Consider the following 14445-nt stretch of genomic DNA (forward strand, 5'->3'; position numbering starts at 1 on the left):
ATCCTATCACCCCATTCTGGTCATCATCCTTCACAAAAGCATGTGAAAGTGATCAGACGTCACTGAGTGTTAAGAAAATGCCCGGGATGTCAGCAAAGGGCGGCTAATGGAAATCCCCTCCCAGGGCAGCCTGGGGGGCGCCCCGACCTGAAACAGACGCAGAAATCCACGGCTTTAAAGAAAGCAACAGTAAAACTCAGTCAGTATTCACTAATTCAAAACAGCATCCCTCCCCCCACCAAAATCAACTGAATGTTCTTTAATCAAAACACTAGAAAATCCAAACCCACTTAAGCTAAGTCAATTTTCCCCTTTTATTTCGTAATGAAGTTTGTGCTGCTACAAAGAACGCCCTGACAAAGTCCTGCACATTTGCATAATAATGGCAAAGCCAGTCAGCTACCCTCCCATGCGTTCATCAACCCCAGCAAGTTTCACCCACTTGTCTGGGCACTGGGGGTCAAGGTTCTAGGACCGCAGGTAGCTGCCCAGGTCCAAAACGGGGATCCAGTACTCCCCGCCGTGTGCCCTGCAGTCTGTGCCTCAGTTTCCTCACTTCCATAATGGGGGGTGTGACAGGTCCCGCTAAGGTCAAGCCTGAATACGAAAAGCACCCTCTGAAAACTTAAACGCTTTTGCACAGCAAAGGAAAACATAAACAAGATGAAAAGACAGCCCTGAGAATATTTGCAAATGAAGCAACTGACAAAGGATTAATCTCCAAAATTTACAAGCAGCTCATGCAGCTCAATATCAAAACAAACAACCCAATCCAAAAATGGGCAGAAGACCTAAATAGACATTTCTTCAAAGATATACAGATTGCCCACAAACACATGAAAGGATGCTCAACATCACTAATCATTAGAGAAATGCAAGTCAAAACTACAATGAGGTATCACCTCACACCCATCAGGATGGCCATCATCAAAAAATCTACAAACAATAAATGCTGGAGAGGGTGTGGAGAAAAGGGAACCCTCTTGCACTGTTGGTGGGAATGTAAGTTGATGCAGCCACTATGGAGGACAGTATGGAGGTTCCTTAAAAAACTAAAAATAGAACTACATACGACCCAGCAATCCCACTACTGGGCATATACCCTGAGAAAATCATAACTCAAAAAGAGTCATGGGACTTCCTTGGTGGCACAGTGGTTAAGAATCCGTCTGCCAATGCAGGGGACACGGGTTCGAGCCCTGGTCTAGGAAGATCCCACATGCCACGGAGCAACTAAGCCCGTGCGCCACAACTACTGAGCCTGTGCTCTAGAGCCCGAGAGCCACAACTACTGAGGCCCGCGTGCCTAGAGCCCGTGCTCCGCAACAACAGAAGCCACCGCAATGAGAAGCCCGTGCACTGCAACTAAGAGTAGCCCCAGCTCGCCACAACTAGAGAAAGCACAGCAACGAAGACCCAACACAGCCAAAAATAAATAAATAAATTTATTTAAAAAAAAAAAAAAAAAGTCATGTACCACAGTGTTCACTGCAGCCTTATTTACAATAGCCAGGACATGGAAGCAACCTAAATGCCCATCAACAGATGAATGGATAAAGAAGATGTGGCACATGTATACAATGGGATATTACTCAGCCATAAAAAGAAACAAAATTGAGTTATCTGCAGTGAGGTGGATGGACCTAGAGTCTGTCATACAGAGTGAAGTAAGTCAGAAAGAGAAAAACAAATACCGTATGCTGACATGTATAGATGGAATCTAAAAAAAAAAAATGGTTATGAAGAACCATTGCAGGACAGGAACAAAGACGCAGATGTAGAGAATGGACTTGAGGACACGGGGAGGGGGAAGGGTAAGCTGGGACGAAGTGAGAGAGTGGCATTGACATACACACACTACCAAATGTAAAATAGTTAGCTAGTGGGAAGCAGCCGCATAGCACAGGGAGGGAGATCAGTTTGGTGCTTTGTGACCACCTAGAGGGGTGGGATAGGGAGGGAAAGAGGGAGACGCAAGAGGGAGGGGATATGGGGATGCATGTATATGTATAGCTGATTCACTCTGTTATACAGCAGAAACTAACACACATTGTAAAGCAATTATACTCCAATAAAGATGTTTAAAAAAAAAAAAAGAAAAGAAAAGAACAGCACCCTCCGAGTGGCACGCAGCCAGCAGGACGCCCACTGAGCTGCTACTGCCATCACTGAACTGACCCCTCCTGCCCCCGGCAGTCTTCATACACCTGCCAGCTGAAGCCACTTCCCGAGTCTCAAACTTCACGTGTGTGATTCTCATTAATGCCCTCCTCACACAAGGGCCTGTGGCCACTCCCTGCCGGTCACTGCCATTCACTCATTCATTGCTTTCAGCACAGTCCATAATTAACTGCTTCCTAAGTCCTGTAATCATGCTGTAAATAGCACTTTTAGCTGTAAGGATACAGGTATTGATTGGCTAAATGCAAACATTTAAAACAAACCACTTTTAAAGTAAGCAAAAAATGGGACTTCCCTGGCTGTCCAGCGGGTAGGACTCCGCGTTCTCAATGCAGGGGGCCCGCGTTCGATCCCTGGTCAGGGAACAACCCAGGTTAGATCACGCAGCATGCCGCAACTAAGAAGTCTGCGTGCCACGACCAAGATCCTGTGTGCCGCAACAAAGACCCAGCGCAGCCAAAATAAATAAATAAATGTTTAAATAAAATAAGCAAAAATGTAATAAAGTGGATGGAGACAGGGCACCACGCAGGACTCAAGTCCTACTGGCCCAGGAGCAGCCAACCAGGGGTCAGCCGCCACCAGCTGCCTACACCCGCTCTTAGGCTCCAGGGCCCACAGGTGGCCATTCGCTGCTGCCCTGGCCCCAGGGAGTCTGCCGAGCGCACGGCCCAGCTTTCACCACACTGAAACAGCCGTCTGAGCGGTGGCAGAGACAAAGCCAAAGAGCCAAAATGAAGAGGAGGCCTCTCCACTAGTGGATCAACAGCTGACATTTTAGGGACGGAATAAAAGGGCACCACACATCAGGTCAGAAATAGTAGTTTCTGTGGACTGTGGCATGCTTTGGGGAGATAAACACAAGTTAAATGAAATTTTAACACGCTCAGAGGGGTTTTGCTGGTTTAAAAAGCTGGACGAGCTTCTTGGAAGTGTCGGTTTTCCAGCTCTCCACACAGCTTTGTTACACGCAGAGATGTTCCCCTTCTGGGCACCACATACCCCATCCACGCAGTTGCCTGTTTCAAATTAAAACACACTATTGAGTTACAGCACTAACGGGTCTGCTTTGTTTCTTCTGGGGCTTTGTTTAGAAATAACTTTGACAATGTCCAAGCAAACAACTTGGACCAAAGACCAGAACGGTCACTTAGAAGAAAAAGCTGTTCCCATTCGAAGAAGGGTTTTTTATGAGAAACACATGCTACGTCACTCATCTATATCAACTTGTAATCTGTAATCTCTCAACCAAAGCTCACCCCCAGTGGACGCACCTTTCTGGAATATAATGGAAGATCCTGTGGACTGACGGACGTGCTGCCACGCAGGGCACGCTCAGTGGAGTACTGGGGGCACTACAGAGGGTTTGCACTGGGAGGTCCACGTCCTTGCACAGGCACCCCTGTGACCAAGCCCTGCACAACTTCTCTGCCCCGTGGCCCAGGCCAGAGAGGAGCCTCCCCAAGACGTCCCCAAGCCCACACCTGCCTCACGCAGCCCTCACCAGCCCCAGCCAGCACTGGCACAAACGTCCCTCTAAGCGTGATTTTCAGGTTCCCCTAAGAAGGGCATATACTCCTTAAAGAAGCCGCACCATTTCGTCCACCCGCTAAAATCATCGCTGTAATCAGAAGTAACATGCATCGAGCACTCCCTAGGCATCAGCAGGCACTTGCCATGTTAACTCATTTTTTACCTTCACAATAAAATGACTGTTAGTATGATCATTGTAACAACAAGTTATATTAATTATTATGTAATTAACAATCATATAATATTGATAATTACAATAAGTGTAATCAGCATTTATTATAACTAAATATATCTCTCTATTGTATACAAAACACATTATGCTGACACATGTCCTGATAGCTGACACATAATTTTACATTGTTATTAGTTATAATAAAAATTGGTACTATCAACACCCCCATTTTACAGGCACCAGCCGTAACGTGGCGAGTGAGGTGATGCTGTGAACCCAGGACACAGCTGCAGAACCCCTGTTCCAGTTCCCCTGGGCTCCCCAAGAAGGGGAGCTCCCCAGGGGGTGCAGCAGCTCCATTCTTCTCTGTTCTCAGCCTTGGGATACGTTGTCCACCCAGAGGGTGCTCAGCAGGCGTCCCGGGGCCCACCTTATGCATGAAGTCGACTTATTAGCACAGAGCCTGTGTAATGGACACCTAGGGACTAGACATGTCTTGGCACTAACCGTTTCTATCTAAGTGCCAGTGTGTTTTTAGTAAGCAGCCTGTCTCCTCCCCCACCCTACACACACACACACACACACACACACACACACACACACACACACACACCCTCCCTCCACCAAATGGATGCCGACAACCTAATCTCCACGAGCAACAGTGCTGTGGGTGCAGCCACGAGACGTGGTCCTGCCCTCTGGCAGCTTAGGGTCAGTGAGAGACAGGACACCAAGCCATCCCTCAACACTTTTCTGGGGACGGTAAAAACGTGCTCTGAAGGAAAAGAGTGTGAGCTGTGAGTACACGTAAGGATGATAGTGAAACCAGCAGCTCCAGGAGCGCTCGAGCCTGTTAACCCACCGAACCTTCACGATGACTCTGCGGGCATTACTGGCACGTCATCATCCCCTCATCCCCTCCGTCTCGCGCCTCGGTCTCACGCCCATTTGGTATAATGGGCATGAGAACTGTCACGCAGCTGGGTGGCACCTAACCAGGAATCAGGCCACAGCTGCCCGTGCTCATCACCTGGGTCCCGTGGGAGACCACCACCTGACACAAGTGTGCTGCCTTCATTACTTACTTTAAACACTGTTGTAAACACACACACCCAACAAATAAATAGCACTCAGAAATGCTCAAGATATTGGTGAAAAGAAACAACATAAAATTTTCAGTGTGGGCTAACCCCCACTGCGTATGTACAGAAAAAAACGTCTGGAAGCAAACATATACATATTGTTAACACATTAACTATTGCTTCTAAGGAATATTACCGGTGGATATTTTCTCTTTTTATTTCAGTATTTCTAAATTATTTGAAATGAGCATGTATTCCTTTTAACATGAAGGGTAGAATAATTTTTTTTTTTTTTAATTAGAACCAAAAGGCAACAGTGCCTGTGGTCACAGTCCAGACCGTAAGGAAAACCTGTGGAGCGGAAGGCGGGGGTCGGCACCTCCGTTCTGGAGATCACGGCTGCTGCTCCTGGTCCAGGAAGGCTGCCCCCCGGCCCATCGGCTCCCACGCCAGCCAGTAAGCGGGCAGCACGCATGCCTGGGATTCTAACTGCACCAACAGTCCATCCGCGAAGAGCAGCCAGCCAGCCCTCCCAGGCTGCGGCCACTGTCACCAAGTCTGTCACCAAGTCTCTACTCCTGGGCTCCGGCACATACTTGCAGCAACCCTAGCGTTTAGGAGGGCAACCCTGTAACAGAGCTGGCGTCCCAAGTCGCCTCAATTTGTTTCAGATTTCAAATGCAACACGAATAACAGTCTCATTTTCACACCGGACTGCTTATTACCATCCACAAACATTAAACTAAATTTCTTTTTTCTTTTTTTCCTTTTTGGCCACACCGCATGGCCTGTGGGATCTTAGTTCCCCAGCCAGGGATTGAACCCACGCCCTCGGCAGTGAAAGTACCAAGTCCCAACCACTGGACTACCAGGGAATTCCCTAAACTGAATTTCTCATATACTAGAAGAACTCGGAGCAAGGACACAAGAGACACAAAACAACAATGCTCAACTATACTTTAATTAAAACAAATTAAAAATGAAACCATCATGCAACGCAGCATATGCTGCACGGCTCTCTCAGTGACTGTTAGAGAAAGGGGGACAGGGCAGAGCAGGCGCCCCAAGGCCGCGTGCTGACCCCACCCAAGGGGGTGGACAAGGAGCGAGGGGGGACCTTGGGAAGCTACCGTCCGGACTGAGCACTCCACGGCCAAATGCTGGGGAGCCAGGCACAGATCGGTTCTCCAGTGAGCAGGCCTGTTTCTCCCAGGGGCCGGGCAGTCATTCCAAAACTACTTTCTGTGTACACCAGGTCTGAACAAATAAGCAAATACACTGTGGATAATGAGACCCAGACTTCTCACTACCTGATGAAGAAGTTATAAATAAGGAAAGAAGAAAGCAAGAATAAACCACGTGATATGGGATTGGAATCAGAAATGCAAGTGTGAACTCACGGCTTCTAATACATACACAGAGAGGTAAATACAGATGTGTATGTACAGGTCTGTGAGTACAAATACATGCATATCTTGTGTACACTGAGAGAACCAGAAGCGAGAGCACCCCAGGGGGCTAGGAGCACACTCAGCAAGCAGGTCTCAGCTTCTCACACCATTTCTCCAAGAAAAAGAACCAGGGCTCCTCGACGAAATGAAGTGGGGCAGGAAAAATACAAGAAGAGACTGGAGTATCCTGTAGCTCCAGAAGGGAAATAATTAGAAAACGGTGGGTCGTGTTGAAAAGATGGACGCACCAACCTGAAAGAGCTCCACATCAAGGTCACAAAAGACAAAGAAAGAACGAGGAATTGTCACAGATTGGAGAAAGTGAGGGGACGTGCAAGGTAGGCTCCCGAGGCTGGACAGAGGCCCAGAACGGGACAGGGGGCTAGGCTGGATGGGGGCCCAGAACTGGACATGAGGTGTCCGGGAAATGGACATTAGTCAGACTAACAGCCAAATTTGAGTAAGATCTTTAGATGGTGTAATAGTACTATGCCAATGTTAATCTCCTGGTTTTCGTAACTGTCCTCCAATTATATAAGATGCTAACATTGAGGGGAGCTGGTATGGGAACTCCACTGTAGCGCTGTTCTGGCTACTTTCCTGTAAGTCTAAAATTATTTCAAAAGAAATGAATCCTTACGAATGCAATGACACGATACTTCAAGTAACGGAGGGTGGGGAGCAGGGGAGAGACAGGTGAGCGAGGCTGCCCCGAACGGCTGAGCGGAGTGACGGCCGCGCGTGGGCTCCTGTATTGCTCCCTCTGCTTTCATGTGCATTTGAAAGTTTATTCACTAAAAAGCCCCTTAAAATTTTTTTCAAAGTCTGCAAAACTCAACTTAAATCTGCCCACTTCTCCTAGTACGCTGCGTCACCACCCGTCCAAGCCCCAAACACATCAGACACCTTCCAGACCCTCTGCTCTCCCAGGACCACACCTGCTCCATCCTCCGCCTGCAGGACCTCTCCAGTGGGACACTTCTGCACATTGCCAAGCCACTTCCCAACTCTTCTCCACCCGGCAGCCAGGGGCTCCTCAGAAACATACAAGGCATGCGTGCGTCTCTCACACCGGCGCCCCAGTGTTCTGGATTAAAAGCGCGGTGCTCAGGGAGGCCTCTGCCCCTGGGCCCATGCAGCCCCATCCCAGGCCGCCAACAGGCCAGGGTCCCCGCCACATTCGCTCTGTAATTTGCCCCCTCCTGCCTGCACTAAAACACCCGCCATCTCGCATGGATTTGCGGTGACCACGCATTGCACGTCTGTGTTCACGACTCGGTCAGTGAGCTCAGGGGGCAGAGACGACCTGGGTTTGCACCCATCATTGTCCCCCGGCACTGAGCAAGAGGCCCAGCACATAGCTGGCACTCAGTACTTACTCAAAGAGTGAGCATTTTTGACATTAGACACACAGGCCTGATCTCGGTTTTGGACTCTCATATTCTTTCCCACCCTGTTAAAGTATGTTTAGCTTTACTGTGTTTATCTAATTGTCCAGATTCCAAACATACTCTAAACTCTAGCACAAAGAAATGGATATGCCTTATAGCTATTAGGTAGATCTTGGCAAAACATGCTTAAATCTAATATCTTTTTCCACTTTGGTAAGTAACAGAATATGCCAGATGTGATATATTACATTAAGAACTTCACTTTCTAAAAGGCTGTGATGACAATAATCAGTGTCGGTGAGGACGTGGAGAAACAGACCACTGCTGGCAGAAACGTAAAGTGGTGCAGCCACCATGGAAACAGTTCAGCAGCTCTTCACAAAGTGACAGGGTAAAACCCAGCAATTCCACTCCTAGGTATGCGCCCAAGAGAAATGAAGACGCATGCCACACACCATATACGAATATGGTGTATACGAATGTTCACAGCAGCGCTATTCACAAAAGCCAAAAGGTAGAAACCACTCAAATGCCCACCAACAACAGATGAATGGATAAAACAAACTGTGATATAGCCACAAAATGGGTTATTCAACCATAAAGAAAAACGAAGTGCTGACACACACTAGGACACAAATCTTGAAAACATCATGCTCAGTGAAAAAAGCCAGACGTAAAAGGTCATATACTTTATGATTCCATTTACATGAAATAGCCAGATGAAGCAAATCCACAGACAGAATGCAGACTGGTGGCTGCCAGGGATAGAGGGAGTGGGGAATGGGGAGTGACTCCTTAATGGGTACAGGATTTTCTTTTGGGGTGACGAACATGTTTCGGCACTAGATAGAGGTGATGGTCGCCTGACACTGAATGTGCTAAATGCCACTGAATTGTTCACTTTAAAGTGGTTTATGATATGTGAATTTCGTCTCAATTAAAAAAAAAAAAAAGAGGCCGTGACATTTTGAAAACACCGCCTCTCTGAAACACCGACCTTTTTTCTCTCCCTTTGTTGCTGTGCAGACACACTTGGAATAGACCACACAAGTAAAAGAAGCAGGGGAAAGTGCTGTAGGTTTGCCTTGAAGGAGGCCAGGGGCCTGGACCAGGGGAATGAAACCCCACCTTACAGCAGCAGCCTGAGCATGCCCAACCTGAAGGATGACTCTGCAAGATTCGTTAACAGCCATGATTCTACGACACGGACTGAAAAACACCTATTTCGATAAAAACATGCAAAAATAAAATATAAACCGCTCTTCAAATAAATGTTTGTTGGAACGACACCAGGTACCATCGGATAGCTTAGTAGGGTGTGTCTCATCCTTAAAGTATGTCGTGCTGGGATGGCGACTCGCGGGCCAGCCAGGAGGGCACCACCCTCGGCCCGCTGCCCCCGTGGCAGAAGCTGATAAACCCATCTGGGCGCCCTCCTCCTCCTCCGATAAGCCCAGACTGGGGCTCAGCCTCTTTCTCAACACAATGCTCCAGACACCCAGGACTCCCACCACCTCAGGTGAGACGCTTCCCTGGTGGAATGAGATTCAAATCCCTCAAAAAGTCAACCTAGGGCCTCCCTGGTGGCGCAAGTGGTTGAGAGTCCGCCTGCCGATGCAGGGGATACGGGTTCGTGCCCCGGTCTGGGAGGATCCCATATGCCGCGGAGCGGCTGGGCCCGTGAGCCATGGCCGCTGAGCCTGCGCGTCCGGAGCCTGCGCGTCCGGAGCCTGTGCTCCGCAACGGGGGAGGCCACAACAGTGAGAGGCCCGCATACCGCAAAAAAAAAAAAAAAAAAAAAAAAAAAAAAAAAAAAAGTCAACCTAGTTCTTTGTTTCTCTTCTAAAGACAAAAGAAAAAAAATTGCCACCCAGAGTTCCTACAGTTTTATAACCAAATTTCTCACCATCTTTTCTACTTACGTCACAGCATTTATTTATTTAAATGTATTTATTTTATTTATTTATTTTTGGCTGCGCTGGATCTTTGTTGCTGTGCCTGGGCTTTCTCTAGCTGCGGCGAGCTGGGTCTACTCTTCGTTGCGGTGCGCGGGCTTCTCATTGTGGTGGCTTCTCTTGTTATGGAGCGTGAGCTCTGGGCGCGTGGGCTTCGGTAGTTGTGGCATGAGGGCTCAGTAGTTGTGGCGCATGGGCTTAGTTGCCCTGCGGCATGTGGGATCTTCTCAGACCAGGGATCGAACCCATGTCCCCTGCACTGGCAGGCGGAGTCTAACCACTGCACCACCAGGGAAGCCCACAGCATTTATTTTTCAGAGAATTTTCACCCAAGACATGCATTTTTCCCTTAACTCACCCCTAGAATCCCATCGAGAGAAAGTGGCTCAGCAGCCCTTCATCACAGGACCCCAGCACCTGGTGAAACCACAACTCTCAGCTTGGTCCCGAGTCCCATCCCAGCACCACACCTGCCCAGCCCTGCCCCGTGCACTTGCATGCATTAATGTGCTTTATCCTCACAGGAAGGGAGGCACTCATCCCCACTTTACAGGTGAAGACACTGGCTACTAACAGGCGCAGGTGCTCTCTCAGGCTCCCCGCCTCCACGTGCCCATGCAGCTTCTAGCTGGGTGCCTCCTTCCAGGCCTGTCTCCTGAGGGCACAGCTTTGGACAAGATCTAAGGAAGCCAAGAGGGAGGCAGTCGGCCTCTAACAGCCAGAGCAGCAGTGCGGCTCGGGGTTGCCCGCGCGGAACCTCCCAACACCGAGGGCCGAGGCACTCACAGGAGGGCGGTGGAGCGGCTGCAGGGTGCTGCGGCAGACCCCACTGCCTGCCTGTTGAGAGGTCACGCGGTTACCCTCCCACGGACATCCACTACCCATCTAAGCAGGTCAGTTGGCAAGTGGCCCCCTGGTCCACTTCCCTCCACACTGCCCGACAGTCAGCACCCTGGACTCCAGGCAGAGCTGGAGAGAAGAACCACAGGGCGCCAGGGGTAAGGGAGGGCCAAGCGAGAAGAGGCGCCACGCCAGGCTGGGGGCAGGGCTTTTCAGACGTGCACACAAGTTTCAACTCAATTGATTTAGCTTTTAAACAATAAAGAATTGAACGTAATAAGGATTTATCGAGTAAAAAGAAAACACTACGGTAGACACTGGAAAGACAAAACATAACCAGGATGGTCCTGGGCGGCGAGCAAATGGAGTTTACAACAGAATGAAGGAAACAGGCCCCCACCAGGCAAAATGCACTGGGTGCTATAAAGATGCAAAGTGAATGCCATGGGGTTTTTTCTCCCGGATTTCTTAGGATCGCCTGAAATTTAGCATATCTACAAAAGAAAGCTTACCCCTGCAGCTCCTTCCCTACCCGGGGTCGCCTCGCTGACGCCAGCAGGTCAGCTGCGGGGAGCGGTTTTCACCTCCCGCCCCGACACAGGCCTCCCAGCTCTCTCCACTCTCCTCCCCTCAGCACTGACCTGCCACCAACAGGGAACCTTACCACATCCCCACCAAACATAGGTGAAGACTCCTGTCACCGGCCAGACCACCCCAGCCTGTCACACACCTGCCAAATACTCAGAGGGTCCCCGTTACCTGCAGAACAGAAAAAAGTCCCACCCTCAGCTCACCTTCCGGGTACCCACAGCATCACCTCCAAACCCCCGACATCACACTCAGTGCCTGCCTACCTGGACCAGCCTCTCTTCTCAACAGGCTGTCCTACCTTCAGGCTGTTCACTGACATTCCTCTGCCTTCAAGACAGATCCAAACCCAAACAGTTGCCCAGGGGAAGTTTTTGTTGTGGATACTCTAGAGCATCAGCGTTGTACAAACCCTAATGAATTAATGGAACCTAATGATTAACGATCAACAGCAACTAGTATTCACACCAAAAAAAAAGCAACAAAACCCAAAAAAGTAGAACCTGCATCAGATCAAGCCTTTGGGTCTGACCACTAATTTGCAAGAAATCCACACAGGAGAGGCAAACAAACACGCTGAATTACACCAAGAAGATGCAATCAGCGAAATCTAGTTGGTGGGGAAACAGCACACACAAGCCAGCTTCTTCAACCCACCAACAGCAGTGGGAAAGAAGGCGGCAAAAACTAGAGGTTCAGAGAGTGGCTGTTTAGGGGAGACCAGCTCGGTGCTCTGTGACCACCTAGAGGGGTGGGATAGGGAGGGTGGGAGGGAGACGCAACAGGGAGGGGAGATGGGGACATGTGTATGCATACGGCTGATTCACTTTGTTATGAAGCAGAAACTAACACAACTTTGTAAAGCAATTATACTCCAGTAAAGATGCTAAAAAAAAAAAAAAGAGTGGTTGTTTAGGTCTGGTGGTGGGGGGTAGGGATGAGGAGTCACAGCTAACGGGTACAGCCCTTCTTTGGGGGGAGGGAACAAAAATGTCCAAAATTAGGTTGTGGGGATGGTTGCAGAAGTCTGTGAAGGTACTAAAGCACGCGGAGTTTTACACTTTAAATGGTGAATTGTGTGGTACGTGAGTTACATCTCAATAAAGCTCTTATTTTAAGACACATCAGCCAATCACAATGTGGGCCTTATCTGGATCCCGATCCAATGAGCTGTTAACAATCCATGACATGTGAGAAACTGAGCAGATCTGGACTAACTGTGTGGTCCAGGACACTGGTAACTAGGGGTTATGTGAGGGGGGAGGGGGAGGAAAAGACAGACATCCTTATATCACAGAGATATCCTCAGACATACTGTAAATTAAATGAGATGACTGGGGTCTGCATCAAGACAAGGAGCAGGGGGAACTTCCCTGGCGGTCCAGTGGGTAAGACCCCAAGCTCCCAACGCAGGGGGCCCAGGTTCCATCCCTGGTCGGGGAACTAGATCCCGCATGAACGCCGCAACTAAGAGCTCGCATGTCGCAACTAAAGATCCCGCGTGCTGAAGATCCCGTGTGCCTCGACTAAGACCTGACGCAGCCAAAATAAGTAAGTCAATATTAAAAAAAAAAAAAAAAAAAAAAAAAAAAAAAAGACAAGCTGCAGGGACTGCCCTGGCGGTCCAGCAGTTAAGACTCCGCGCTTCCACTGCAGGGGCGCAGGTTCGATCCCTGGTCGGGGAAAAGATTCCTCATGCCCCTCAGTGCGGCCAAACATAAAGAAAGATAAGCGCGAGGGGCAGGACTGTGCCTGGGGCTCCTGATGAAACACGGCTGTCTGTGGGGACCCGCGGGGGCAGGACACAGGCTATTCCCTCCGCCCACGCTCTCCAGCCGACCCGGGCTCAGCCCTCCACGCTAACCTCCTCCAGGCCGGCTCCCTGCCTCCACACGTCCACAGAGATCACTGTAAAAACTCTGCCGGCTGATGCCCTCCTCTGCCCAGCCCCTCCTGGGCTCAAAGTCCCGCCAAAGGCTCCAAGCTCAGCATGACCTCCCTCCCCCCTCTTCTTCTGGCCCAAGTTGCTCCAAGGTGCCTTCTCAATGCGCCTGCACTGACCACCATGCAGCAGGGCCCCGATCCTGCTCACCTGCCTTCTCCATCACAGGTGCCCCAGGCGCACTTTACAACCACGTGACTTGTACGCGACTTGTTTCGATTCTCCATCTCCCCTCACATGTGCTCTGACTGTTCATCCCCCAAAGCCATCCATGCCTCCAGCTCAAGGTTAAGTTGTGATTACCAGTCTTGGCACTGAGACGCCCTCCAAGTCTAACATGATGCTCTTGTAGTGAGGCACGCGTGTTCACACTGAACAAACCGCACACTTGCTAAAACAGCAGCACACAGCGGAAACCAAAGGTCCCCAGCGATGTCCCCCGCCCCCAGCCACCACGTAGAATCACAGGTAGAACACTGTCTTCTGGTCCACCCAGCTGTGACAGCTCACCATCTGGAGACAGAATCTGGTGCTGCCCCGGCATCACTGCCACCACGTGACCACGCAAGGCGGGTCCCCGCCGCACAGCACAGCTGGGTCTGTGCTGACCGACTCTGCCAGGAACGTGAGCTCTGAGCATCAAGGCCGACCTTTCACTTCCCTGGTACTGAGCCGTACAAGGCAGCTGTGGATACAACGCACCTGGTAAATGGTATTTATCAGGGATGTGGTCTGTGAAATGCATTCGTATCCCTCACGGCTTACAAAGTGAAGACCCAGAGGTCAGCCAGGAGGGTCAAGGAGAGAAGCCACTGTGTGCGGAGGAAACAGCGAGGATAAAGTGACCGAGGGAGGGACACTGGCGACCAGCAGCCCCGCCCGGGGCCACGCGCAGAGGGAAGCGACAGCAGCCTGCCGCGTTCTGTCATCTGGTCAGAGCACCTGCACCGTCGGGTGTTCATTCCCTGTACGAGGAGGCGCCTGAGGCTCAGAGAGGCCGAGCGAATGCCCAGCCACACAGTCAGGATTCAAGCGAGGCCGGCCTGACCCGGAGCCCGTGCCCTGGGTCTGCCCCACAGTGAGAGGAGGTCTGCGGGCGCGTCACGGCGACACCTACAGCTCCCGGGGCTCCAGGCTCTCTGCCGCCCCCGTTTGTGTCCAGTGTTAGCCTTTTATCGCTCTCCATCTTCCTCTGCCTTCTCTCCACTTCTCACTTGTACTTCTCTGTTAGTTCCTTTGTTCCTACAAAAAACAAACAATGCCACCTCCTGCTACCCGTAAGGCCAGGAGAAGTCCTCGGTTTTCTCTCG

The 14445-nt window shown here is 50.2% G+C and overlaps 1 protein-coding gene across 10 annotated transcripts in view; it reads right to left on the reverse strand.

Moving 5' to 3' along the window:
* AGO2 (argonaute RISC catalytic component 2) overlaps positions 1 to 14445 on the reverse strand; it is a 108989-nt gene that overhangs the window by 87552 nt on the left and 6992 nt on the right. For 7 of the 10 annotated variants that reach the window (XM_060116156.1, XM_060116158.1, XM_060116159.1 and 4 more), the window contains exon 2: positions 13838 to 14377. The exons of the other annotated variants lie outside the window; for them this stretch is intronic. In XM_060116156.1, coding sequence (XP_059972139.1) covers positions 13838 to 13880 — 43 coding nt within the window. In that variant the 5' untranslated portion in view covers positions 13881 to 14377. The remainder of the gene's footprint in view (positions 1 to 13837; positions 14378 to 14445) is intronic. 10 annotated transcript variants of the gene reach the window in all.

This window comes from Mesoplodon densirostris, chromosome 13, assembly GCF_025265405.1.
Source record: "Mesoplodon densirostris isolate mMesDen1 chromosome 13, mMesDen1 primary haplotype, whole genome shotgun sequence".
NCBI lineage: Eukaryota > Metazoa > Chordata > Mammalia > Artiodactyla > Ziphiidae > Mesoplodon > Mesoplodon densirostris.